General features: G+C 44.1%; 1 protein-coding gene across 2 annotated transcripts in view; it reads right to left on the bottom strand.

The window, feature by feature from the left end:
- Positions 1-27,885, bottom strand: part of Ubr2 (ubiquitin protein ligase E3 component n-recognin 2) — a 78,846-nt gene that overhangs the window by 29,085 nt on the left and 21,876 nt on the right. Inside the window, exons 8-28 of one of the 2 annotated variants that reach the window (XM_057794414.1) lie at positions 26,956-27,076; positions 25,623-25,730; positions 24,865-24,953; positions 23,831-23,929; positions 18,820-18,983; positions 18,636-18,735; positions 16,885-17,013; positions 15,630-15,813; positions 12,551-12,612; positions 11,589-11,699; positions 10,229-10,294; positions 8,597-8,719; positions 8,418-8,481; positions 7,621-7,745; positions 6,483-6,535; positions 5,299-5,401; positions 4,149-4,197; positions 2,579-2,733; positions 1,736-1,838; positions 576-685; positions 387-467 (exon numbers count right to left, since the gene is read on the bottom strand). In XM_057794414.1, the coding sequence (XP_057650397.1) occupies positions 387-467; positions 576-685; positions 1,736-1,838; positions 2,579-2,733; positions 4,149-4,197; positions 5,299-5,401; positions 6,483-6,535; positions 7,621-7,745; positions 8,418-8,481; positions 8,597-8,719; positions 10,229-10,294; positions 11,589-11,699; positions 12,551-12,612; positions 15,630-15,813; positions 16,885-17,013; positions 18,636-18,735; positions 18,820-18,983; positions 23,831-23,929; positions 24,865-24,953; positions 25,623-25,730; positions 26,956-27,076 (2,199 nt within the window). Of the gene's footprint in view, positions 1-386; positions 468-575; positions 686-1,735; positions 1,839-2,578; positions 2,734-4,148; positions 4,198-5,298; positions 5,402-6,482; positions 6,536-7,620; positions 7,746-8,417; positions 8,482-8,596; positions 8,720-10,228; positions 10,295-11,588; positions 11,700-12,550; positions 12,613-15,629; positions 15,814-16,884; positions 17,014-18,635; positions 18,736-18,819; positions 18,984-23,661; positions 23,761-23,830; positions 23,930-24,864; positions 24,954-25,622; positions 25,731-26,955; positions 27,077-27,885 lie in introns of both variants that reach the window. The other variant, XM_057794415.1, reaches the window with a different exon arrangement.

Here is a 27,885-nt window from a genome sequence, read left to right as displayed (position 1 = left end):
TAATTTTTTATACTAATCTGCTAAAGTTTTTTGTATTATTAGTTTATCTTTTTTTTTTTTTTTTTTTGAGACACGGTTTCAATATGTTGCAGCTTTGGCTGGTCTGGAATGAGTTACATAGACTAGAATAGCCTCTAACTCAGAGATTCACCTGCTTCTGCTTCCTGTGTGCTGGGGCTAATGGGATATGCTGGCATGCCTGGCTCTAACTTGCTTTTTTGAGTGTTTTTTTCAAGATTGGGTTTCTCTGCATATCCTTGGTTGTCTTGGAACTGGCTCTGTAGACCAAGCTGGCCTAGAGCTCAGAGATCCACCTGTCTTTGCCTCCCATGTGCTGGGATTAAAGGCGTGCGCCATCACCACCTGGCTTAGCTTCTTTTTACTACCTCTTCCATTATGGTTCCTTCTGTCTCTGCCACAGGACTGGTGGATGAACTCTCTCTTATCTTCTTAATTGCATTAAACATCTGAAAAAAAAAAACAAAACCTCTATTATCCTGAAGTTAAGAGACATTATGACAAATAACAAGTATTTAATGTTTCTCACAAGCCACAAAGCAATGTGGAAATGTTACCTTTAACAACCACCTAATCATGTCTTTGTGGGCTTCCAGGGAGGGAGCATTCTGCAACGTCTCCAGCATAGCTAGGATGCTCGGGGAATTATTTGGTGCATCACCAGGTTCTGAGAAAAAGAAACAGAAGGCACAAAAACTGCTCATACTTCATAGCACTCACTCCTGCAGAAGAGAATGTGACTGCCTACAACACTGCTGCCTATCATTTAATACACTCAGACTGACTATGTATGTGTCTGTGAGTGCACATGGAAGCCAGAGGCCAGCTGCCTTGCTGTTCTTTACCTTATTTTTTGAGACAGGCTCCCATGCTGGGCCTGGAGTTCAGTGATTGGCTAGACTAGCTAGCTACCCAGCCCCTGGGATCCACCCTCTGGAAACTGACACCTTATAGCAATGAGAGAATGAATGGATTCAGAGAGATTTTTTGTGTGGTTATTGGAAAACACAAGCATCACAGCCAAAGGAGGCAGAAGGAAGGGTGTGAACTCGTGGGGAAAATGCCAGTAGACAGGTGCAGAAGGGCTGGCACCTACGAAAGCAAAGCATATGTGCAGTGGGCAGAGGCAGCTTCTTCCTCTGCTCTTACGCATGCATGGGTGCAAAGAAAGAAACCAGACGTGTCATGACAAACAGGACTGGCTGAGCCTTAATCTACTGCTATTTCAGCCAGCAGCTGCGACTCTGAAGCTAACAGGTTTGCTTCTCTCCCAGCTGCTCACGCTGCAGCCTGGTGGGAATTCTGTTCCCATACACAATGGCTCTGATGCTGTCACTAAAGGTAGCTTTAACTAAATCTCTATCATTCTAGTTATAATACAGCTTGAGATTCAAAGGCTGGGATCAAAACCTGATAGCCCAGAGAGGATGAGTAGCAACTGCTAACCTCTCTCCTTGATGGACTCTGCCAAAACAAAAAAGCCACTCCACTCCAAATCCTCCCCCATTACTCCTGGCGCATCTGTCTCTTCCAGATGCCCTCTCATGCTCTAGGATTACTTTCTATCAACTAGTTGATAATTCAGACTCCTGACTTCAGACTCTTTCCACCGGGATCAATACAGTATCATTTCACAGATGGACGAGGCAGCCCCCGACATCTCAATTCAGTACAAGCCACTAGGCGAGCGCAGGGGGAACGGGGCGGCCACACGTACTTGAGATCTTCTGAGTGAAGGTGAACGTCTCCACGTGCCCTTCCACGGCATTCTCCAGGTGCTGCTTTTCCTCTTGGAGGGCCATCCCAATCAGATGCAGCACCTGAAGCACAAATTCTCATGTTTAGAAAATAAAAAGTCCAAAACACAAATATTTAAAAAAGGATAAAAATATTTACTGTCGAAAAATGGCAAATCATACACTAAACATGATAAAAACAAATCTCAATTGTTTATTCAATCAAAGGGGTCAAGTTTGTATCCTAACAGAGAATTCCTGGCAAAGAAAAACAAAATTTCCCATTTCAGCTGGGAAGAGATCAAGTGTGAATTTTTTTTTTTTTTTGAGACAGGGTTTGCCTGTAACTTTTGGAGCCTGTCCTGGAACTAGGTCTTGCAGACCAGGCTGGTCTTGAACTCACAGAGATCCGCCTGCCTCTGCCTCCCAAGTGCTGGGATTAAAGGTGTGCATGAGTAAAGCAACAGCTGCTCCTTGAGCGTGCGTAGGTCTGCTAACTGGAGACTGACATCAAAGCTGGATTCACGCCCCAGTGCCTTTAACTGTGAATTACGGATGCTGACGAGCTAAAGGTTCCTGAAATGAGTAACGTGTGCCAGTGTCTACATGCTGTCGTGTCCCAGACTGTGCAAAAGGTGGGATCAGGAGATTGAGACAGGTTGGCTAATGGGACCCAGTTAACCATAACCACCCGGTATAAAAATACCAGCAGGCACAGAGTTCATCAGAGACAAGAGGAAGGTAATAAACATCACATGGTCCCCATTTTCCTCTCTGAGACGGACTGTTCTTCAGCTACATAAAACTCAAATACATAAACCTACCCTTTGTAGCATAGACTCCGACCAGACAGATCCATGGTGCTCTATAGCCCACCGCAGTATTGTTCCCATGATGTATAACATGACATCAGACTGTAAAAGGTTAACCAGACTTGCAAATAAGGGGCAGAATGGAGGCAAAGCCGGAGGAGGAAGTGCTAGGAACAAAGTAGAACATGTTTAAAGGAACCATTTCTCACAAGGTAGCCCTGGCTGTCCTGGAACTTGCTATGAAGACCAGGCTAGCCTGACACCCAGAGAGTCTCCATGCTTCGGCCTGCTCTGCATGGGACAGAGGTGTGAGCCCCCTGCACCTGGTTTGTTAGGTACTTTTGATGGGCTCCATTATGGGACGTTTACTAGCAAGTATCTTTTAGCTGTATTTTCAACGTTAGCCAAATGCACAAGGATAGCTATATATTAAAAAAAGAAAGAAAAACATAACCCCAGCTGTACACAGAGTTCTCTTATATCCAGCAATGCCTTAAGATCTCCATAAAACCGCTGACTACACAGTGACTTGGCACACACTCCCGTCTCTATTGGTATGTGTGTTTACGTGTGTGGAGGCCAGAGGTTGATGTGGGTTGTTTTCCTTGATTACTTTGTGAAAATGTTATACACCATGGCAGATCTACTGATGTCTGGCTAGTCTAGCTAGATGATTTGCTCTGGGGCATCCCGTCTTTTATGGCCTCCTGCTTGCTGAGATGTAAGGTGGGCCACCAAAATCTACTTCCTATTTATTTATTTATTTGATTTTTCGAGACAGCGTTTCTCCATAGCTTTTTTTGGTTCCTGTCCTGGAACTAGCTCTTCTAGACCAGGCTGGCCTCGAACTCACAGAGATCCGCCTGCCTCTGCCTCCCGAGTGCTGGGATTAAAGGCGTGCGCCACCACCACCCGGCTTTATCTTTTATGTGCATTGGTGTTTTGCTTGTTTGTTTTGCAGGTCTGTGTGAGGGTGTTTGTTGGTTCCTCTGGTTACAGACAGTTGTGAGCTGCCATGTGGGTGCTGGGAATTGAACCAGGGTCCTCTGGAAGAATAGCCAATGTGCTTAACCTCTGAGCCGTCTCTCCAGCCCCATTCCCCCATGTCTATTTTTGTATTCTGGAGATCTGAACTCTGGTCTTCAAGCTTGTGCAGTAAATGCATGGCCTGCTGACCCATGTGCTGTGTTCATGGGTCATCTTTCCTTCCTGTCTGAGATGGCTGGGAGGCAGGAAAGATGGTCAAGGGACTGGACTGAAGAGGGCTGAAAAACTTCCCTACCCTGAAACCCTTCTCAAAACACAAGAAGCACCACGCGGAACAAAAAGGAGTGGAGAGGAAGGACTGAGACGTCTGCAGGCATATGGGGTATACCAGGTCAACTCAGTCATTTTCGGATGTCTGGAGAGGGAGTACCATCTTAACACTACTGCACTCATTCTTCCTCAGAACAGGAGAAAGGTCACATGAAAGTTTATTCTTACATCTCCCTCCCCGCCAAGGGTGATCACTGTGGCCAACAGAAAATAATGTTTTGTTAGTGAGAGACTGATGTGAACTTTTGGAAATAAGATTAAATACCTGTATCTTCCCTGTTTTGCCTTTTCAGTTTCCGTTGGGCTTCTTCCGCCTGATGGAAGACAATGTAATAGGGATAAGAATTAGAATACAGAACATTAGCATCTGTTTTCAAACCCCGTCCCTTGAAGGCTAGGGACCCACAGGCCAAGCTGGACTGAATTCCAGGCAGGAGCTGCTGTGTGCTGACTGGGTAGATGGTTTCTACCTCCCCCACCACTTATGTATACATGGATAACTCTGTCAGTTAAGAGAATCCTCACACGTGTTAAGATGGGGGGAACAGGTACAAACTGGAAACTTAGGCTTGAATGCTATGAACCGTATGAGAACAAAATAAAAACTTCACAGTAATTTTGATTTTTAACACCATTTATTGAAAAAGTATGTTAAAAGAAGACTGCAAGCCAGTTGTGGTGACGCACGCCATGCCAGTAGGATTTGCTGAAGGAGGCGGAGGCAGGAGGACCATGAGTTTGAGTCCAGCCTGGGATACACATTAAAAAAAAAAAAAGTGCAAAAATGTAAGTCTTTGGAATTATTAGAAAAAACTGCGTAAAAGCCAAAATGCCTATCATATAGGACCAAGTGTGAATATGTGTCAAATGGACTAGACGATCCTGATATAAGCTGAAGATCTGTTTTCAGAAGTCAAGAATAATGGACTGGGGATGTACTGCAGTGGTAGAGAGCTTGTTAGCACATGCAAAGTCCTGGGTTTGATACCAGCACAGACAGATAAATAAATAAGCAAATAAAGCCAGGTGTGTATCTGTGCAGTTAATCTTTTTTTTTTTTTTTTTAAATATTTATTTATTTATTATGTATACAATATTCTGTCTGTGTGTATGCCTGCTGGCCAGAAGAGGGCACCAGACCTCATTACAGATGGTTGTCAGCCACCATGTGGTTGCTGGGAATTGAACTCAGGACCTTTGGAAGAGCAGGCAATGCTCTTAACCTCTGAGCCATCTCTCCAGCCCTGTGCAGTTAATCTTACTCACCTACACCCAGACAGCGTGGGGAAGACCCGACCATCTTAGCCTAGTGGCCCTGCTGCTTGTGCCTTTCTAGTGCATGGAAGGCAGCAGAAGCCTGCTGTTTATAAGGAAACTGGACTCAGCACTTCCTACCACACTGAGCTCCCGCCTACCTTGGACTGCTCTGCCCTGGAGAAGTGATAGAAATACAGGTTGAACTCCCTGGCACACTCTGGCTTCAGCTCATACATGCCTCGTCCTGTCAGCCCAGGTTTCCTGTGGGGAAGAATAGTATTAGCAGAGCCACACCTACCGGGAGCCTTAGATGTCCCAGTGAGACTGGAGCTCACACATTTGCTTTGTCAGGGCGTCAAGCTGAAGTTGTTCTGTACCCAGCACCTCCGCTCTGAGCTGGTCCTAGCTACAGAAGTGATGCGATGGAGGCGGCTCAAGTCCAATAGCACAGCCTCTGAACACCACTACGCATGGTGTTAGCTTTTCTGTTTTAACATGCAATATGTTCTAAAAACTTATAGGACAAATTCCATTAAAACACCTGTGTGAAATAACCCTCTACAGGAAGAACACTCAACAGGGAGAAAGTATTTGCCATATATTTAATATAGCGAGAATCAATGTTTCTATCATATATAAAAATGCTAAAACAGTAAGATAGGGATGAATGGCTGGGAAGGAAATTACACAAAGGTGTCACGATCAGTCAAGAAACACAAGATACTCTACCTCACTGGCTGCATAATGTAAATGGAAGCAAGGCAACAAGTCCATCCACTTACTATACAAAATTATAAAAGTGCACCAGGCTGAGGGAGGAGGTAAGCAAGTCCTAAGTTCAGTTCAAAGCAACACCATCTCCCTTCCCCCAACGTAAGCCGGGTGTTGACAAAGTGCAGGAGTGTAAACTGTTCATCAGGACATACACCTTGCTTTCCTTTCTTCAAAGAGATGCTCTGCTCATCAAGATAAAGAAAGATGCCCACGATGCACACTACCTGCTTTGATACTAGGAACATCTGGGCAGTCAAGATCTTAGCAGAGGAGGCAAGGAGACCCCTCTGCTGCTCTACTGGCCGAGTGAGGCCTGATCCTAAGAAACACCAATGAGAAGACTAGTCCAGAATTAAAACTTGAAAAGGCCCGCCACTCTTGAAGTGACAGTTTCACCCTCTGTTTTATCAAAACAAACACATTAAAAAAAGTGATTACAGAGGCTGGAAAGACAGCTCAGCGAGAAAAGGCATTTGCCGCCAAGCCTGACAGCCTGAGTTCCATCCCAGAAAAGTTCTTTGACTATGTTAAATAAAATGAAACTTCATAAAATATGACATAAACTCACTTGAAATGGGCAACAGTCTCAATGACGCTCTCCATGCCAGTCTCCTTGTTTTCCTAAAGAAGCAAGAAACAGCATGCTCAGCAGATGGACAGCAACTGTGGCACTCTGGGCAGTGGGCTAGCCTGGTCCAGCATGAGTCCCTAACACCACCAGGGACCAAAGGTCAGGATGATGTGACTGAACAAGGCCAATCAAATCAATCAGGACCCAAACTGCAGAGCCCTGGGACTGTGTAAAATAAGTTCAAAGGTTTGATCTATTTCAACTCTGGCGGAACACGCTGAGAGGGGGCAAGAGATGGCTCAGCAGTTACGAGCATCTGTTGTTTTCCCAGAGGACCCACGCTAGGTGGTTTACAAGCATCCACCTCTAGTGGATCCAATACCTTCTTCTGGGCTCTTTGGGCACCTGCACTCACAGGTGGACACACCCACACACAGACACACCCATAAAACTTGAAAACAAACAGCAGAGTCAATGAAAATAAAGGCCTCTCAGCTATAGAAGCTGAAAGTCTGAAAAGCCCATGGCTGAAAATTAGGTGGCTGAAGACTAATGGCCCCGGGAGGAAAAACAATTCTAATTCAACCTAGGACTGTCCTTGTCCACATGACTTCAGTCACTTCAGTAAGATGTGGCTCTTCCACCAGGCTGTGGGGACGCACACCTTTAATTCTAGCTCTGCCTCAAAAAACCGAAGTCAGGAAAACAAAACAAAAAAAACCCCAAAAACCAAAAACAAAAGACAAACAACTCTTCTGGGGCCTGAGAAAGAAAAAGCTCTGAGGAACTTGAGTCCACTCAACTCAAGTGAGTGGGGAGCACTCCTCTCTTAATACATCAGTCCATTAGGTGGGAGTATTATGTGTAACCATGGCAAGTTCAGAAAGACCGGAAAATGCCCTGCTCTAGTGGACAAAACAACTTAGCTCTAAGAAGCATATTCTTCAGTGTTCACTCTAACTCTGCTCTGCTTTCTGCTCAGGGTTCCCAATATTTTCCTTTTAAGTTACTTCTAGCAATTCCACTCACTGGAGTTACCCACATCTCAGAACTGTAGCTTGTAGGGCTCTGGGGAAGTGCACACCCCGTGGGTGCGGAAGCTGACTAGCTTTCTTTTAAAAACTGTGGCACTTACATCTTCAGGCAGAGACTTCACCAGTTCGCTGTGAGCCATAGGTTTGATGCTTAGCTGATGGATAATCTCCCGCTTGATTTCATCTGTGGCGCTCACCTGTCCAACCCCAGGACTAAATCTTTCTCCTGTCCAAAACAAAAAGGTAGATGGACACATTTTACAGACCCATGACACTTATGTGATATATGCTTTTAGTTCCTGCAACAGAATACACTCCCCTGTCTGAGTCGCTCTGCTGTGGGAAAGTAACGACTGGTGTGGTGGGGAACGAAGGCGAGAGCAGTTCCCAGCACACTAGAATGTCACGTGACTTGAGGGTTGCTGGCTGCTTTGGAGAAGGATGAGAAAGAGAGAGGGCCTCAGCAGTAGTGAAGGCTTTTGCTCTATGCTTCTCTGGTGGCAAGGAAGGAGCCCCCTTTCTACTTCTGCCTAGGGCCAGGCAAGGTTTCACCTTGAGCCCTCTTTCTTAGCTTCATTCCTGCCAGTTGGATTTGCTGCTTTATGGCCACAGAAGGTCTGAAACAGCAGGTGAACGACAAAGCAGAAGGGATAAAAGAACTGGGAAAATAGGGGAGGGTCCTAGAAACATGGAGTAACTGCAACCTTCGGGGTCTAGAAGCCATTTATACCAAGAACCACAGAGAGAAACAATAAATTAAGATTTAAGCACCAGCAGCTCTGCTTACTACCCAGTTCCTAGATAGCACAGGCCCACCACCCTTCCCCCAATAGTCTTTCAGGTCATTCCACTTCAGCCATTGCATCCTTTCTTCTTCCAGTCCCTTCTCGGAACTCACCGACAAGCATGATGATGAGGTACAGCATCTCTTCTATCAGAGTGTTGTTCTGCTGAACAACATCCTGCAGGAAGGCAAGTTCAGAGGTGAGAACACGAGCACACGATCCCTTGATGATGACCACATCCCGACAGCACAGGCTTCTTTAGCGTGCGGGGTCTTGTGATACAGGTTCTTACCTTATGGGTAACCTCTGAATTGAACCTTTTCCCGTAGTCAGGTGTGCTGAAGATCTGGTAGAGTTCAAAGCGGCTCAGCATGATCATCAGGAAGTGATTTGGATCCATCATGGAGACACCTGTCTTTTTGTTTGTTTGGGAGAAAGGAGAAGAGGAAGGTCAGAAGGGACGTTCACTGTTAGAGGTTTTCGTCTGCACAAGAAAACACAGCTTATTTGGCCGCCAATTCTAAGGAAAGTTGGACGTTTCCTTAGCCATAGACCCTACATGGTGTGGCTGACAAGAGGGGACAGGAATTTAGTTGGTCAAACAATCTACACAAACAATGTGCCCTATAACCTAACCCCCACAACAACTGCATGGGCTATCCCAGTCTCTGTCAGTCACAGGACACTTCTAAAGTTCGGCTGCACTCTCCTATCAGGGCTCACTGCCTGCTAGGAACTGAGAGAAATACCAACTAAGCTTCCAGTTTGTAAATACATATACCATTATTGAGACCTCCTGCTGTGGAATATTCCTTTACACTGTGTGAAGATATGTCACTGTGATTGGATTGATAAGAAGTCAAATGGCCAAGAGCTAGGCAGGAGGTATATAGCAGAGACTTCTGGACAGAGAGAGCTCTGGGAAGAGAAAGGGGAGTCACCAGCTGGTTGCAGAGAGAGAGGAAGACATGCAGGAGAGGTAAAAGCCCACATGGCAACAGGTAGACGATTAGAAATGGGCTAATTTAATTTGTAAGAGCTAGTGGAACAAGCCTAAGCTATAGGACAAGCTTTCATAATTAATAGTGTCTCCAGGTTGTTGAGAGCTGGTGGCCCAAAGAAAAATCCATCTACAATCTCCCACCTTCTCTTTTGTGATAAGCACTCTATTACATAAAACAAAAGCTTTTATATTAATTTAATTTTCTTTCAATGCCATTAAAAAATTCTAAATCAAACTGAAATCTCAATAGCTGAGAACTGAACTAGAGTCCTCTGGAAGAGCAACCAGTGCTGGACCATCTCCACAGCCTCTAACACTCCTGCTGTTGTTGTTACTATCGTTAGTCTTTTTGAGACAAAGTCTCACTATGTAATCAGGCTGGACTTGAATTCACAAGGATCTGCCTGTCTCTGACTCCCAAGCGCTGGGACTAAAGGTATTAGTCACCAAGCCAGTCTATTTTATTAAAAAAAAAAAAAAAAAAAAAAGTTTCTCTGTGTGTCTCTGCCATGTGAGTGTTGTGCCTACAGAGACCAGAGAGATATTAGAAGCAGGTGGTTGTGAGGGGCCTGATCTAGGTGCTGGGGATAGAATCCAGGTTCTTTGGAAGAACAGGAAAAGCTCTTAAGTACTGAGCTGTCTTCCCAGCCAGGGTTTCTGATTTTAGCAACTGGGGAGATTCCCCAAGGCAGTGAGCTTGACAGGCAGGAGGCTACGGAACACATAGGCCATATCTAGCAAGTTAGCCCGACAGCTCTAGAAATCAGGTGCAAACACTGCACAGGTTGGTGGCCTGGTGTGGGAAGTGTTAGGACAGGGCAGGCAGGAGTCAGAAGTATGGGAAGGAGTTATAAGAGACTGTCTCAGTGGAAGCAAGACCAAGACTCACCGTACCCCGCAGTCAGGGTTTTAACTCATTACCTGAAGCATCACTATGTCTTTGTCGAACATCTCCCGTCTGCATTTCACATTATGGTAGTAATAGATCTACAAACAAAAATTATTATAAAATATAATTAATTAATTAATAATTAACTATAAAAGTTAAATAAACTTTGATGGGTATAGCTTCTTGATCACTCCCTCACTCCAAGAGAAAGCATATGGGTTTGTGTAAGCACAAGTGTGTGCCTCTCTGCCTATATGGATCTGGCTGAGTTTTTAGTTATCACTATCTTAGCACAAACAAACTAGAGGTTAGTTTCCTGTCAACCTGACACAAGCTAAGGTCACATGGGAAGAGGGAACCTCAACTAAGAAAATGTCTTGGTAAGTCTGGCCTGTGGACAAGTCTGCGGGTGTTCTCTCCATTATGACTGATGTGGGAAGGCCCGCCCTGTTGGTCACGCGGCTTGGGGTTGTATATCAAGCTAAGCAGTGTTCTCCAGAGTCGCTGATTCAGTTCCCGCCCTGACTTACCCTTCGTGAACTGTAAGATGATGGAGCACCCATCCAAAGCTACTTTGGGTTATGGTGTTTATCGCAGCAGTAAAAAGCAAATTAGGCCAATGTGGATGTCAGGGACTGAACTCCGATCACCAGGTTTGCTGCAAGTGCTCTCACCACTGAGTCTGCCCACATTCTGGGCAGTGGAGCAGTGAAACAGCTTAGTCTTTACTGTTCAGCTTTGCCCTGAAGACTGTTTCTAGTAAACGTTAAGACCACTGCTACTCCCTTCCACTGTCCCTGATGAGATAGAAGACATCTAAGAAACCTTAGCTTACTTTGTATTTTTCTAACAATTTAACACAGATAATACAGATTAAACCCTTTTTTTAAAAACAGACTTAATTTGTGTGTGTGTGGTACATGTGTGGGGTACACTCATAGGTCAAAAGAGGGTGTCAGCGGGCTGGAGAGATGGCTCAGCAGTTAAGAGCATTGCCTGCTCTTCCAAAGGTCCTGAGTTCAATTCCCAGCAACCACATGGTGGCTCACAAGCATCTGTAATGAAGTCTGGTGCCCTCTTCTGGCCTGCAGGGATACAGGCAGGCAGAGTACTGTGTACATAATAAATAAATACAATTAAAAAAAAAAAGAGGGTGTCAGAGCCCTTGGAGCTGTAGTTATGGAGGTGGTGAATAACCTGTCATGGGTGCTGGGGATTGAAGCCAGGTCCTCTGCAAGAGCAACAAGCACTCTTAACTGCTGAACCGTCTCTCTAGACTCCAGAGTCAAAACTTTCAATGTCCATTTAAAACTATACAAGGTTTATCATAAAAGTTAATGAATGGAATCAAAACATCACAGAACTAAAAAAAAAACAACAAAACTCACTTACCTGGTTTACTAATGAGAAGCCATTTCTTCTCCACATCCCAGCATGCACTTGGGCACATAAGACAAGACATCTAAGAGGGTGCTCTATCAACATGGGTGGGCTCAGTTCACTCTGTGTGTTAAAAAAACAAAAACAAAAACGATCCACCTTGTTAAAATTTGCATAAGGAAAGGCGGTTAACAGGAAAGCTTACAAAACACTATGCTATATCTACGCTAAGATGCATCTGTGTGACAATCTTGTGTCAGTTTAGCTCGGTTATTATGGCCAGCCCAATCTAGTAACTGAGAGGCATTCTTTATAGTTTAGTAAAGTCTGAAAATGGGAAATTATCCTCTGAAGTGGATGGGCCCCATCACCTCAGATGGAGGCTGTAGAAAAGGAGAGTTTCCCTGTGGGGGTGTACACGCGTTGTGGTGCATGTGTGGAGGTCAGAGGAAAGCCTCTGGTATCAGTTCTTGCCTACCACCTTGGCTAGGGCAGGCACTCCCGGCTGCTGTGACCTGGGCACGTCCCTGTTTCCTGTCTTTGTATGTGCTGGTGCAGACAGCTTGTCCTCGCTCTGTGCACAGAAGCCATTTCACCCACTGAGCCACCTCCCCAGCCCCAAAAGTGTGCTCTTTGAAGAAGGAATTCTGACTTCACAAAGGACTCTGCACTTGTGACTTCAATGCCAACCATCTTTGGGCTCTCCACTGTGCCAGGATGCTCACTGAGACTCATTTCCAAGTCTATAAATACATGAGGCAAGCCCTTAAAACAGCTCCTTACTCCTGCACGCGTGCGTGCATGTGTACACACACACACACACACACACACACACACACACACACACACACACACACACTTCAATACATCCCTATTGTTTCTCTTCTCTGGAGAACCCACATTAATAAAAGTTTGTTTCAATTTGATTTCAAACACAATAACTAGATGTTCTCATTAATGTCAGAGCCACTTACCAGAGGCAGGAGCTCGGGGAATTTATATGCCACTTCACTTCTGCTTAATAACACATGCAAACCTGCATGGAGAAGAAACAAAAACATATTTCTGTAGTAAAACTAATGTTTACTAGACTCAATGATCACCCAACTTCACTATTTAACTTTTGAAAAAAAAGTTTGGGAATGCATCAGATTGCAAATTAAATTATAAAATATAATGTATCTATAAATAAAGCTTTTCAACAAATCTACATTAGACGCAGTTAGAACTCATCTTCATTAATACTGCTGACATTTTAGAAGTAAATACTGGATGTATAGACACAGCCCAAACAGCTCAACAGCAATCAAAGCAATGATGCACATTATGACAATGTAGAGGTATCTCCTGGGCCATGGGCTTCATTCTTGCTGGAAGCTGAGATCCTTCTGGCAATTGAACAGAGAAACTGGCTCTGACTGACCCATGGTCTGTGCTGACCTTGACCTCAGAATTAAGTTCCTTAGAATTTCCAGTTTAGAGTTGACATGGGATTTCCCTCTGTATGCTGTGAATACTCACTGGTGATTAAAGAACCTGCCTTGGCCTGTTGATAGGGCAGAACTTAGGTAGGTGGGGAAAACTAAACTGAATGCTGGGAGAAAGAAGGGTGGAGTCGGAGAGAAGCCATGTAGTCCTGCTGGAGACAAATGGTAGAACCTTGCCAGTAGGCCACGAACCTCGTGGTAAAATATAAAATAATGGAGATGGGTTAATTCTAGATGTAAGAGCTAGCTAAAAATACGCTTAAGTAATTGGTGAAGCAGTGTTTTAAATAATATAGTTTCTGTGTGATTATTTCGGGGCTAAGGGGTCGGGAACCAACAAGTGACCTCTCTCCCTCTAACATAGAGTCAAAACCAATTTACTTCCTACCCATGAGAAGAACACTTTTAGCTCATAGGCCATTCCAAAGGCTACTGTTTAGACCATTCCCTTGACAGACAGCACTTAATCAGTATTTACCAGTTCCCATTCAAGTCTTTGAGAGCCTTCCTTCACTGCAGGCCATTCCTAGTAACCTGTTAATAGTGACTGCTGAACCACCACCAGCACCGTCTCCACCTTGTCTGGGAACTGTGCTTTGTTTTGTTTGGAGCAGACTCTTGCTCTGTAGCCCCAGCTGGTCTCAGACCTGTGCTTAGTCCTCCTGCCTCTGCCTCTCAAGTGCTGAGGTCACTGGCATGCGCCACCAAGCCAGCTATATGGACTGTTTATTTTACTCTCTATTCTGACTACAAACACCCAGGGCAGACCTCATGTAACACTGGGAGATGAATGCTCCCAGATACAGCACAGTCTTCAGGGAGAGGAAGATATAAGCAGAAATTAGTGTATTTTTGGGGTTTTAGCTTTCTCACTGGGGGTAATTATTACCCTCAGCTTCTACCCAGATACCCAGGTTTTGGAAGGATATGAAGTAGTAAGTCACTGAGCTGAAGGGACCGACATTTTCCCCCTCTTGTCTAAGACTTAACCAAGAGTTCTCAGTTGCAGAAAACAAACCTGGGATAAACAAGTTATAGGAAGGAGAGAAATTTCTCCTACAACCAGAATTTTATCTCCTCTATCCTTCTGTCTCTCTTTATTCATTCTTTCCCTTCTTCCTTCCCTTTCTCTCTCATTACTTTGGGACAGGGTCACTCTGTAGTGCAGGCTAGGTTTGAACTCACTGTAGGCCAGGCTAACCTGGAACTCACGGCAACTCTTCTGCGGAGTCCTGGGATCACAGGTGTCAGCCAGTGTCCATAGCTGCCATACTATTTCACTGGTCAATGTTTACAAATAAAAGCCTCACACGCCTCAGTGTAAGTGATCTCAGCCTACAACCTGATGGCCCTGCCCTAGAGCCTGGCAGGGTGTGGAGGGCTAACAGCCAGAGACGTGCTGATACACTAAGATGCACTCCCAGAACGGAAGGAGTCATCAGTACCTGACCCCATGACATGAACATCATCAATAACTCGACTCATAATTTAATAATTTAGAGGGATGGATACCCTCAACAAGGCCATGATCTATCACAGGAGTTGACTCAGTAATTAAAAACCCCTTCAGCACACATTTAAGGAAGCCATGGTACGGATCCTCCAGTCTTTCTGAAAAGCACAGAAACAAAGTGAAGAGCACCCTCGCATCACAGTAAAATGCTGCCGGGCCACAGTCACTAATCACAGGCTCTGTGATGGGAAGCAGGAAGCCACTATTTTCTGAGTTAAGAATGAACTAAAGGAGGTTGGAGAGATGGATCAGTGGTTAAGAGCACTGGCTGCTCTTTCAGAGGACCCCAGTATCCACATGGCTGCTCACAACTGTTTTTAACTCCAGTTCTAGGGCATCAGGCATTCTCTCACACACACATTTATGCAGGCAAAACACCAATGCACATAAAATAAGAATAAATTATAAAAAAAGAAAAGAATGAGCTAAAGGGAACACAGTTTGAGTAGGATAAGATATCCAGAATCAAGAGATCTCGGAGCAATGTTGTGAGGGTCCCGCCAGGAGAACTAGGTGCATACACAGCCTCTGCATGTTGCAAGGTGTCTGTTTTAGGTAGTGTAGTGACTGTAAGTGGTTTATAAAACAGCCTGACATCAATAAAGGCATACACTTGTAACATTCTGCTTAAAAGGTTATCCATCAATGAGCAAGAAAGAGCTTAGAAAAGCTATGGTGGTTTTGATTTATTAGCAGTGGCTTTGAAGTGAGTGACTGGCGTGATTTGTCAGAACTGTGAGCTTAGTCACTATGATATGGATGTCACAGTGATGTCAGAGTAAGGCCTACCCCGCAGTACAATGTTATGGGATGCGATGCCCAAATACCTCAAAACGCCAGCTTGGCTTCTTGCTTGGACACTAAGGAGTCTTTACGCCTCAGCCCTCCCATCTATGGACCAAGTTTAATAACTTCTGCTTCACAGCAGAATAATCAGATCGGCGAACACATGTAAAACTCTCAGGATAATGCCTAGCACACAATAGGTATTTAGAAACACCACAGTCATTTGAGAGAACTTTAGGGTTCTTTTTTTTAGGGAAGATGCTTTACCTGCAAGCAAGCGAGAAATTGGGAGGTGAATGCTAACTTTTTCTTGGGAAACACAGTATCTGATAGTTTCCACTGAGTGTCCAGAAATACTGAGTGTGATTGGCTGTTCCCCATCAGTAAAACCACCATGACACTGCATCAACACAGCGAGGCATTTCTTGTAAGCTTCAATTAACACTGTTTCCTAAAAAAGAGGGTTTGTAACATAAGTTACCCAAAAGACCGAGTTGCTACAACATTGACTTAGCACCTCAAATTCCATGACAGGTTAAGTATCTCAATATGGACCAAATATAATATGGACCAAACCAAATTCAGTCCTCCCTCCCATAATGGGTCCCTTTCTGCCACTGTCCTCTGCCCAGTGGATGACATCACTTATCAATAAAGCTGTGGAAATCTAGACGTTACAGGTAATGTCCTTTACCTCTGTTCATGCTTTCTAGTCTATTATCAAGGTGACAGCTTTCTCTTCTCAGTTTCTCTCAAAGCTAGCTGCTCTCTCCTTCTCCATTAACTCAAAGACACCGGCAACCATCTCTCTGATAAACTCCCTGCTTCAACTCTTGGTCCATCCATCCATTCTCCACAAAGAGTAATTTTACAGACACAAACTGGACCATGTCACTGTTAGGTACACCCGAACAGCAGCCTCCCACTTCAGCTAGACCACGACCGAGATGACTCCAAGGTCCTGATATCAGGCAGTCCTGCCCATCCCTGTCCCTGTCCCCCCTCCAGCCTCCTGGTAGCTTCTCAAAGCTCCTAGGCCGCTCATCACACAGAATGATACATTCGGCCTCTGAATCAGAAACCCCTTTTCTCTATCCAGCAGGTTTTCATACATTGTTCAAGTCTCATGGATGCTCTCTGACCCTCTGACTTTCACAGGTTCTTACCGATGAGGGAAGACTGAAATTTTAAGTCCACAGGATGTGACTTAATGTGCAAAAGTAAGCTTATTCTTGGATAAATGTATCCACTATTTTATACACTTACTGTCTAGGGAGGATTATGGGGAAAATGAACATAATTACATAAGAGCATAAGAGTGTACACGATTACCTTCCTGACTTTTTTTTTAAACATACACTTCAAAATTTGAGCTTTTGATAGTTATTTAATGTACAGGTAGAAGTGGAAGTGTGCCGTTTCTGAGCTCAGCTGCACAAATATTTCTCCAAATCCCTTATTTTCACTCAAGCACCTGTCTGCCCACTGTTTCTCACAGTTTCTACCACCAGAAGGAACTCACATCCAAAGCACACCAATCCTGCACCATGGAAATCACATGTGTTAGCTTCATTTGCAGCGTGAAGGCGGCTTCCCACTCCGGCTCCATTTCAATGTGCTGTCCTACTTGACGCGTGATTGGATCCATTCCCTTAGAAAGCAGAAAGGGTTTGTAAAAATAAAAACTAGTGTTTTTCTCACAGAGAAACCCAAGGAGCAATGCATAAGAAATATAAATTGATTACAGAGACTATTCAAATAATGTAAGCGTTTAAGCAGGGAGTGTCAAGGAAAAAAAATCTAAGAAATTCAATAAATCTCCTTAAAATTGATTCAATCATTTTTTCATTTATGCTTGAGACAGGGTCTCCTTAAGCAGACTGGCTGGCCTGGAAGACATGATCACTCTGCCCAGCTTCTCAAATGCTGGGATTGTAGCTGTCACCACACCTCTCCAGGATTTACGTGCCAGTGGTGGCTGAACCCAGGGTGCCACATATACTAAGCACTTGCTTAAGCAGAGTTCCATGCTCAGCCCTGGACAGGCTTGTAAAATGTTACTCAGCTCACAACCACACTACACAGCTGTGCGAGAAGACGGGTTGCACACTCACTAATGTGTGGTCAAAGCTCAGAGTGCCAGAATGAAAACAAATAGCCTTTCATACAAGAGTGCAATTTTTTTTTTTTTTTTTAGGAATAGCTAAGCTATCCTGGAGTATAAGAATCACTAACAGAGAATACAGCACACCTCCGACATTTCAAAGGGAGTGCCTTCTCACACAGCTCTCCCCTAAGTGTTTTAGGAGTCTCTTGTCTCTGGATTGCTTCCATGCTCTTTGTCTCTACATCTAGACTCTGATTTGCACACAGGTATGCTTCACAAAGAGACCAGTGAGGAAAACTGTCTGGTCTGTACTGTGTACAGATCCCACTAAGAGGAAAAGCAACTGTAGAAACACTAAAAATAAAACACAGGCCACAGAGATGGCTCAGTGGGCAGCAGTGCCTGGTACTAACCTGAACACCAGAGTCACCTTGAGACCCACATGTAGAAGGAGAACTGACTGCCATGAGCTGTCTGTTGACCTACACAGGGGTGCTATGGCATCCATGCACAGCAAGTACCTCCTCTTTGCAATAGAAAATAAATCAGAGGCTGGGAGTTTATCAAGAGCTAGACTTAGTGGTAGAATGCCTGCCTACTGTCTGGGCACAGGGTCCTGAGTTTGTCACCAAGCATGCAAAAACACTAGTTTTTCAAATGAACTTAAGTACACTAGCAAAATAACCACGGAAAAGGACTTGCAAACTCTCAAAAAGCAGTACTTATGAGAATCCAAACACCTTCTTTTTAAAAAAAATTAAAAATTTCTTTGTGCCTGTTCTGCTTGCACACAGTGGTGCACCATGTGCATGTAGTGCCCAGGGTGACCAGAAGAGGGCACTGGATCCCCTGGAACTAGAGTTTCAGATAGTTTAGAGTTGTCAAGCAGATGGATGGAGGGGACTGACCCTGGTCCTCTGGAAGAGGAGCAGCCAGTGCTCTTAACTGCTGAGCCATCTCTCCAGCCCCAAACAAGACATCTTTTTTAAAAAAAGAAAACAACTTATTTTTGCTGTGGGTTCTGGGGACAGATCTCATGCCCTCTGGCTTCTGCAATAAGCATTCCTCTAAACTGAGCCTCCTCACTGGTCCACTGAAACCGAAATGAGGGATGGGGAAGCATACAGAAATGTGTTCACACAGAAATAAGTTCAGTTTATACATACCTGCATGCATTTCAGTAATTCCAAAAAGGCATCGAACCCTTCTAAGAACTTCTGCCTCAGCTCATCTGACCACTCAGTTGGTTTGCTAATCAATACATACCTACATAGACAACAGTGGCAGTGAACACAGAAATACCGGCATTGTACAAGCTATAATTTGTGTGGAAATGAAAGAAACACTTACTTGAGATCTAAGATAAGGCTCTGAACTCTCCTGAACTTGAAGGCTTGAAGGGCAGTGTAGCGTTCAAATTGGAATCTACCCTGGGCATCTCGTTGTTTCAAATGGTCCATGAAAGCCTTAATGATAACAGTCATCAGGTTCTCTTCCGTGATGAGCATTCGGGCCTAAAACAGTTCATCACAGAGGATGGCAATCAAAACCTGTACCCCAGGGAACCAAGAGCCATTACTAGTTTAGTGCCCACACTTTAAACTTGCTCAACACAAGTAACTCAGCTCAAGTGCACTAGTGGGTCGCTCTGAAGATTCAGCTCTAGTTTATGTGTATGAGCATTTGTCCACATTATGTATGTGCAGCATGGGTGAGTAGTGTCCATCAAGGTCAAAATATGGCATAACAATGTTAACTTTTCTTTAAATGAGACATTTACATACACTATACAATAAGTATGGTTACTTATTGTGGGGTCCAGAGGTTAAAATCACTACCATTGATTGTCTAAAGTTCAGTATGAAACTGTACTTCCTCTCTCTCTTTTTTTTAACCAGTTGACATTTGTTTCTGCTTTTCTGACTTTAGGAAGTGTAAGGTCTCATAGCTCCTGAGTTCTGCCATCCAAACACAAACTGTTAGGAGATTTCTGCATTCTTCCAGAGCTGGTATTTAATACCTACCTACCTACAAGTGTGGATATGCACTAGAAGACTCAGTGTATGTTAAATACATACGTATGGATATATACCACCACAGTTATCTCTTTCCCCCACAGAGAACATACTATCAACTAGCACTCTGCTTTTCAGTTTTCACCTGATACAAACTTTGACACAGATCACCCTGTAGCATCTCATACAGTCTCTTTCTTTTCAACATCATCAGACTCACTCTGCTCTCATTTAGCCAGGTCTGGACTGCTGTCATTTACAGTTTTTTGGTATGTGCTATTAATAAAAGACATCACAAATACCCACTATGTAAAATGGCAAAGTAACTTCCTGCAAGTGGGATCGCCCAGAGGGAGTATAGTCTCAGATTGAGAGCATCACCAACTTCCTCCTAGAAAAGGCTCACCAAGCCCCACGCCCATCTAGTACGTGAGCCTTTTCAGTCGCTCCATTGCTCGCTCCACTACCACCTAGCTAAATTAGCAAATTTTCCTGTTTGTTGTTTGAAACAGGGTTTCTCTGTGTACCTCTACCTGTCCTGGAACTCACTCTGTAGACCAGACTGGCCTCGAACTCACAGAGATCCACCTGCCTTTGCCTCCAGAGTCCTGGAATTAAAGGCATGAACTACCAGTGCAAATTCTTAAGAAAAATCTTATTTTTAAAAAAACAATAATAATAATAATAATGTTAAAAACAATAATAGAATACCTAAATAGCCCTAAACTTATTTAAGAAACGTAACTGATAAAAAATACCTTCATAAAGAAATTTCAAGGCCCAAATGGTACACTAGAGAAATCTTCCAAATACTTAAGATAAAATCCAGGGAAGTGGTGAAACCCGCCCTGAATCTGGAGAGGAGCAGACACAGTGCATCGATGCACAGAGAATGAGCAGAAGTGGCGTTCTGGGCCTGGAGTTCCGACTCTATGTTAAGTATTCTCCAGATATAACTTGGAGGGTACACCAATGCCCACCACACATACACATTCCCGGACTCCCACAGAAACAAGAAAACTAAAGCCAAGAACCACACCAGCTCCTGGCCATGGACCATGACACGGTGTTCTCTGGGTCTGTGCTTGCATGTGTATGCATCCGTTCACTATTTTTACTCTTTAGGGCCTATTTCTCTAACATTCCTGCCTAGCTGCTGAGCCCCTGCCCGCATGTTTCCTCTCCTCCTTCTTTTGGTCTCCCCCCTTGGTGTTTCTGTGCATGGTGTACATGTGTGCACAGGGTCTTTCTGTGCATGGTGTACATGTGTGCACAGGGTGTTTCTGTGCATGGTGTACATGTGTGCACAGGTATGCGGAGGCCAGCGCCCGCGTCCTACACCTTCCCCATCAGTCCCTCAGAACTTGGTCTCCCACTGACCTGGCAGTCACTGTTTTAAGCTAAGCTGGCTAACAAAGCCCAATGATCTTCCTCCCAGCTCCAGCCCGAGCTGGGATACAAACTGGGTCCTACCGCTTTCACAGCAAGCACTTCTATCCAGTGAGCCATCGTCAGCTCCAACGCTCCTGTCAAGTGGTGCCTGAACCTGCCAGGCTGACTCTAAGAAGGCAATTTCTTCAAGTACGGGGACTCTAAATTTCAGAACCTGAATCATGACAGCCCCAGGCTGAGACATGTCTGCCAAGCCAAGGGAGACAGTAGGTCGTGGCTAACCAAATGAAAAAGGTCCACAGATTTGCTCCAGACAACAGCCGGCAGTGGAGGCTGTGGTGAGTCTGAATATCCTATTTATCCACATTTCCCAGTAGCCATCATGGGCTTAATATTGAGTGATGTAGGAGTAAATACACACACCTACATCAAAGATCTGTCTAGAAATTCCACTTAATTACAAGTCATGAAAGCCACCGTCCTTCAGCCAGCTCTCAAAATCCCTACATCCACTGGGAACCTCAGTTCAGCGCATAGTCACCTCTGGGCTGCTGCTTCAACTTCTTTTACTTTAAATATTAATGCATGAATGAGTGTGTGTGTGCTGTGCTCTACCATGTGAACAGGGATTAGTGGACAACCTTCAGAGCTCGAGTCTCTTCTCCTTCCACCTTGTAGCCTCAGGATTGTCCTGAGGTACATACAGGCTTAGCAGCAAACGGTTCTGCCAGCTGCGTCATCCCATTTTACACAGTCTCACTGCATTAAGTTCTAGGTAAGTTCTCCAGATTCGCTTTACTGTCTTCTTTTAATTTATTCCCCATCTTGCAAACAGCAGTCTTTCCAAATCACAAATGCAGGACTGGAGCTATAGCTCAATGGTAGAGTGAGCTCGCCTAGCATGTGTGAGGCGCTGAGGACACTCACACACACGTACTCACATACACACATGCACACGCATGATAAGTGAAAATCCAGTGGTCCAAGTGTCTCTCGTGCTCTAAGATAAGTACACGATCCCTGACTGGGCCTGCAGCAGCGTTCACTAACGAGCAGATCACTGAAGACAGTCTTTGCTAGATACTTTCCTTTCCTTTTGATTTTTTGGAGACATGGCTTCTCTGTGTAACAGTCCTGGATGTTCTAGAACTGGATCTGTAGATCAGGCTGGCCTTTAGTGCACGGAGATCTATCTGCCTGCCTCTACCTCCCGAGTGCTGGGATTAAAGGTGTGCGCCACCACTGCCCAGCTAGCAAATATTTCTTAACAAAAAGAAGTGACTCCCCCAGCCCCACTAGAAAATGTACTTGCTAGGAAAGTGAGTATAAACTGTTCTTTAAACTCCACAGCCTTGCTCTGAGCTCAGAGTACACCGAGCTGCTCCCACGTGCAAACCCTTCCCATGGCGCACTCTGCATACATCCTCCCTTCCAGTCTCCACAGAAGGTACCTGCCTAAGCAAAGCCTCTGGACTCCGGCTAAGGGCCATGGCCTTATTCACTCTTGCAGAAAGCAAATTTAATGTGTATTGCTGCTTATCTTCGTGTATGTGTCCATGTACTGCATTCCAGCCTGGTGCCTGAGGAGGCCAGAAGGCAACATCAGACCCCTGGACTGGAGTCATAGGTGTTTCCAGCCACCATGTGGGTGCCGGGAACTGAACTCAGGGCCTCTGGCAGAACGTTTTCATTACTGATTCCACTCACACCTGTTTCGTTCATCATTTCACTTTTAAAGCCTTGCCTAATAAATGGTAATAAATTTGTTCAATGGAGTACCATCTTTAGTTACCATACATGGTGAAACTTAACTGATGGAGGCTTCAGGACCGTTGTGGCTGGTTTTATGTCAACTTGACACAAGCTGAAGTCATCTGAGAGGAGGGAGTCTCCTAAGATTGGCTACAGGCAAGCCTGTGGGACATTTTCTTAGTGACTGATGTGTGAGGGCCAGCCCATGGTGGGTGCTGCCATCCCTGGGCAGGTGGTTCTGGGTTCTAGAAGGTAGGCTGAACAAGCCAGTGAGCAGTACCCCTCCATGGCCCCTGAATCAGCTCCAGCCTCCAGGTTCCTAAACTGTTTGAGTTCTTGTCTTGATTTCCTCCACTGATGGACTACAATGTCGAAGTGTAAACCAAAGAACCCCTTTCCTCTCTGGGTGCTTTTAGTCCTGGTGTTTCTTCACAGCATTAGTAACCAATATTAGGTCAGAGAGCAACCTGGAGAACATTAGTAAAAGCGAAGCCAAGCAATATGACTCAGTTGCCTTAGCTACTCTTTCCTTATGAGGGGGAGGATTGAGGAGGAAGATTCTTCAAGATCTAAGATGGTATATGGCATGTTATCTGATTCCAATGTCAGGAATATATTTGATAAACTAACCAGCTAAATGTTAATTTTTTAAAATTTTATTTTATTATTTTTTTGAGACAGGGTTTCTCTGTAGTTTTGGAGCTTGTCCTGGAACTAGCTCTTGTAGACCAAGCTGGCCTTGAACTCAGAGATCCACCTGCCTCTGCCTCCCAGTGCTGGGATTAAAGGCGTGCGCCACCACCATTGCCCAATGTTAATTCATCAGTCCAAAACCACTAAGAAATTCAACTCTCCTCCATTATTACTTTGACATTCAAAGATACGTTGTGCGTGCTTGGTGACGTCTGAAACCTGCCTGCCTCCTACACGAAGTACCAGCTTATTGAGGAGTACACAGGTCTTACCTCCAGGATCTGAGGCTTTACTTCTGTTAACGGAAAACAAGAGCATTCTCTAGTCTTTCAGTACTTACAAGTGAAGGAACTGTGAATATCTGAACCGAGAGGTCTGCGACTGAAAACTCTCTGTCGTGGTCATCTGTCACATAATCACTCTGCAAACGCTCATAGTTCTAATAAGAAGGCAAAAAGAGGCAAGGAGTGCCGGCTATGAGTTACAGAGGAGAGGCAGACTCTACTCACCAGAGTAGGTGCGGTGAAGAACTGGACAGATAGAGCAGTCACCGACACTGCTCGCTCGTGATCATCCTCCATAAAATCTCTCTGCAACTGCTGGTAATTCTAAACAACAAGGGGGAAATTCCTCTAGTCCAGTGACCAAACGGTTAAGAGTTATACCGAAAACTCAGTGCTGGGGACGGCAACAGGAAGACACGGGTAGGACATGGAAGCCAAAGGATCACTACCAATTAGATGTTGCGTCGATACTGATTTGCTGCGGAAAGCTGTGCTAATAGGTTCTTCTGGAGCACACTGCTAGTTTAGTAGCCCAAATAGGGAGTCAGACCTCCTAAAACCCTCAGGTGCCATTGTTCACTGGGGGATGAGACACAGCAACATCATACTATCTGCCCCCAAATCAGCCTTTCATTGCTTTGGAATACACATCAGAATCATGTGACTCCTGCAAGGTCAACATCGATAGATTTGGGAATAGGACACAAACATGGATGTTCTGAATGATCTCTCCAAATGACTACCATGTGCTTCCTTTGTTAAATGTTCCTACTGGGGCATACATAAAGTAAGTACTTAGTGTCACCATATGCTTCTGAAAGCAAAACCAACTCTGTCAGCCATCTGGAATTCACCATTCCCAAATCATACCAAGAGAGGCAAATCCCAATCACTGCATATTGATGTTGTTATATTTGGGAGGGATTGAGGCAGGGTTTCTCTGTGTAGCCTGAGCTGTACTAGAACTCACTCTGAAGACCAGGCCGGCCTCGAACTCACAGAGATCCACCCGCCTCTGCCTCCAGAGTGCTGGGATTAAAGGCGTGCGCCACCACCGCCCAGCAATCACTATGTATTTATGTATTATGGGGGGGGGGGTCTTGTTTCTACACCTTTATTGGTAAAAGGTAAGAAGATTCTGAAGTTTCTTAGAATTTCAAATGGATAACACATCTCATTGTTACATTAATAGTTTTGGAGCCCCAAATACTATAGTTATTCCTTAAATAACTAACTGGAAAAATAAAAATCCTACTTACTTTTGCAAATCGAACAGCAAAGAGCTTCTTGTACTTGGGGTCCATGAGTAGGCTGCTCATGAACAACTGGTGATAGACACTCCTAGCGCCTTCGGAGAAGAGCAGAAAGTGAGAGACCAGAACTCCATTTCCATAGCTGCATGCATCTCAAACCACAAGACAAAACTCTATGCTTTGCTCAGAACAAAACACTTTTTTTTAAAAAGGATTTTAATTATCAACATGCGTGTCTGCATATGTGAGTTTGCCCAGGTGACCATGGAGGCGAGAAGTGCCACATTCCTCTGACACCGGAGTTACAGGTGGACGACACCTAATGTGTATGTTGGGAATAGGACTTGGGTCCTCTGCTTGAGCAGTGTATCCTCTTAACTACTGAGCCATCTCTCCCATCCTGTAATGTTTTTAAAAATCAAATGTGTGCAAAATTAATCCCCCTTCCCCTTTGTGCCTAGATTGGTGTTGGACTCCTGAGTGCTGGGAACACAGCACGTGTTTGTTGCCTTGCCTAACTCTACATGTGATATTGTAAGAAGATATAGAAGCTCTTTAATCTAGGTCATAGGCCTCCTATACAATACTTTTTTTTTTTTTTTTAAATAAGGTTACAGTGCTAATGTTTGGTGTGTTTGTTAGGGTCTGAATCTAGCACTACAATTGTAATTTTAAAAAGTATAAATATATTTATTAACATTTCCAAATTAAAAAAAAATACCCAACTTTGCCACACCAACCCTCAGAAGCAATAAGCAAGTCACCTTTCCATAGTTTGGAATCATTAAGCATCAGTCTGTCTACCAGAGAAGAGTTTTCACCATCTGGCCCTTCTTGTAATCCGACCTGACACAAAATCCGGCGAAGGCCATCTTTAAACAGAAGGAAGAACAGTCATGAGACAGGAACGGCAAGCTTTAAATATTAACGGAGATGACACTTCAGTGTGGGCTACAATCAGCGCCACGTCTTAGTGAAGGGTAAACTGGGGAAGAACCTTATTAACTATTTTATTTTTACAAAAAGGAGAAAACATTAGAAACCTCAAATCCCAACTCTACTTGTAGGATGTCAAGGTTGATGTCTGTCAGAAAGGCGAAAGTCTTTTCTGCTCTAATGGATTTAATTGGAAAAAAAGAATCCCCAACTTGCTGATGTAATGCTGTTCTCTAGGTATTTACGCTAAGGGACGCAGGGGTAGTAAAATCAGTCGGAAAGACTATGTGTGAGGTAGTCATAACACAAAACTGCTAACAGAACAATGTGTAACCCTTACACTGCAATATGTATCAATATGGGTTATTAATGCTACATAAAATATTGTCCATCAAACTTAACTACACTACAGCACTGTATGAGAGGCCTGGAAGACAGACTCTCATATCTTCTAGATGCTGCGCTCTAGATAAGCTCTCCCAGCATACAGGCATGTGGTGTATCTCATCTATATTTCCCTCCCCTGAGACAGGGTCTCTCTGTTTAACAGCTCTGGCTGTCCTGAACTCACTCTGTAGACCAAGCTGGCCTTGAACTCACAAGAGATCCGACTGCCTCTGTCTCCCAAATGCTGATATTAAAGGTGTATGCCACCACTGCTCGGTCCCATCTGTGTTTTTAATCATCAGTTCACAGTGTAGTATTTTTCTAACAGCCTTCAATACAAATGTTAAGGGATCTTCCCTATAGTAACATTATGTTTTGCCTATTTATGACAGGTAGCATAAATCTATTCCTAGTTTACCCTTTAGTGAATAGAACCCAACTTGCATTTTTGGCTTTGGACACAAGGTTCATGATTATGGTACATTACAAATTGTCTTCTATGTAAGTCAAGAAAAGAAAAACCTAAGACTGGCAAACATAAATTAGTAGATTCCAATGTACACGATTTCAGATATGCAAAGTACTGGTCATAAAAAGCTGTAAGAGGCCAAACATTTAAATTATTTAAATTAATTTTATTAAATTGTATTATCATTAACATTTAATTACAGCAGCACTTGCAGCTTCATCTGTGAAGGGTTTGACAGGATACGTCACTGAAAACAGTCCCTTCTGTCATGTCATTTAGATACAGTCTTGACATATCAAACCTACCTGAATATCCAATAACACTTCCCAGCCAAGACAGAGCTTTCAAACCAAAATTCTGATGAGCAGCAACGGATGAGTGCATGACTTGAACTTTGAGCGGCTTGGTCTGTCTGCTGGTGTTCCTCTTAAGGAAGCAGGAGGAGAAAAGTCTAACTTAAAACAGCCGTGGAAGAGGCAGAAGGCACTAGCATTCTTAATACAACCACAATACCCACACGACTTTCATGTGTCTATAATAAAGCACTATTTTTTTTAACACACTGACTCAGCTTATTTTCTAGATGGGATCTAAAGATTCAGTGACAACGGTAAGAGGATCCACCTTGTGAGTCACCAGAACCTTTGGTCATATATATGACAATCTGTAGTGACGATTACAAACAGCTTAAATCCTCAAGAAACCTTGTTTTCTGCCTTCAACCTCTTTCTTTTCCTTCTTTTTCTTTGTTATTTATTTAATTTATTCATTCATTCATTCATTCATTCATTCATTTATTTATTATGCACACAGTGTTCAGTTTCCATGCCTGCAGGCCAGAAGAGGGCACCAGACCAGACCCCATTACAGATGGTTGTGAGCCACCATGTGGTTGCTGGGAATTGAACTCAAGACCTCTGGACGAGCAGCCAGTGCTCTTAACCTCTGAGCCATCTTTCCTTCCTTCTTTCCTTCCTTCCTTCCTCCCTCCCTCCTTCCTTTTTCTTTTTCTTTTGTTTGTCAAGATAGGGTTTCTCTGTGTAGCTTTGGTGCCTGTCCTGGAACTAGCTCTCTTGTAGACCAGGCTGGCCTCAAACTCACATAGATCCTCCTGCCTCTGCCTCCTGAGTGCTGGGATTAAAGGCATGCGCCACCACCACCGGCCAAAGTTTTATTTTTAAATTTTACATGTATGGGTGCTTTGCCCAGAAGTATCTCATACTTCGTGCGCACAG

Source organism: Chionomys nivalis, chromosome 19, assembly GCF_950005125.1.
Source record: "Chionomys nivalis chromosome 19, mChiNiv1.1, whole genome shotgun sequence".
Lineage (NCBI taxonomy): Eukaryota > Metazoa > Chordata > Mammalia > Rodentia > Cricetidae > Chionomys > Chionomys nivalis.
Note: the sequence above shows the minus strand (reverse complement) of the source record. Positions and strands in the feature narration are given on the sequence as shown.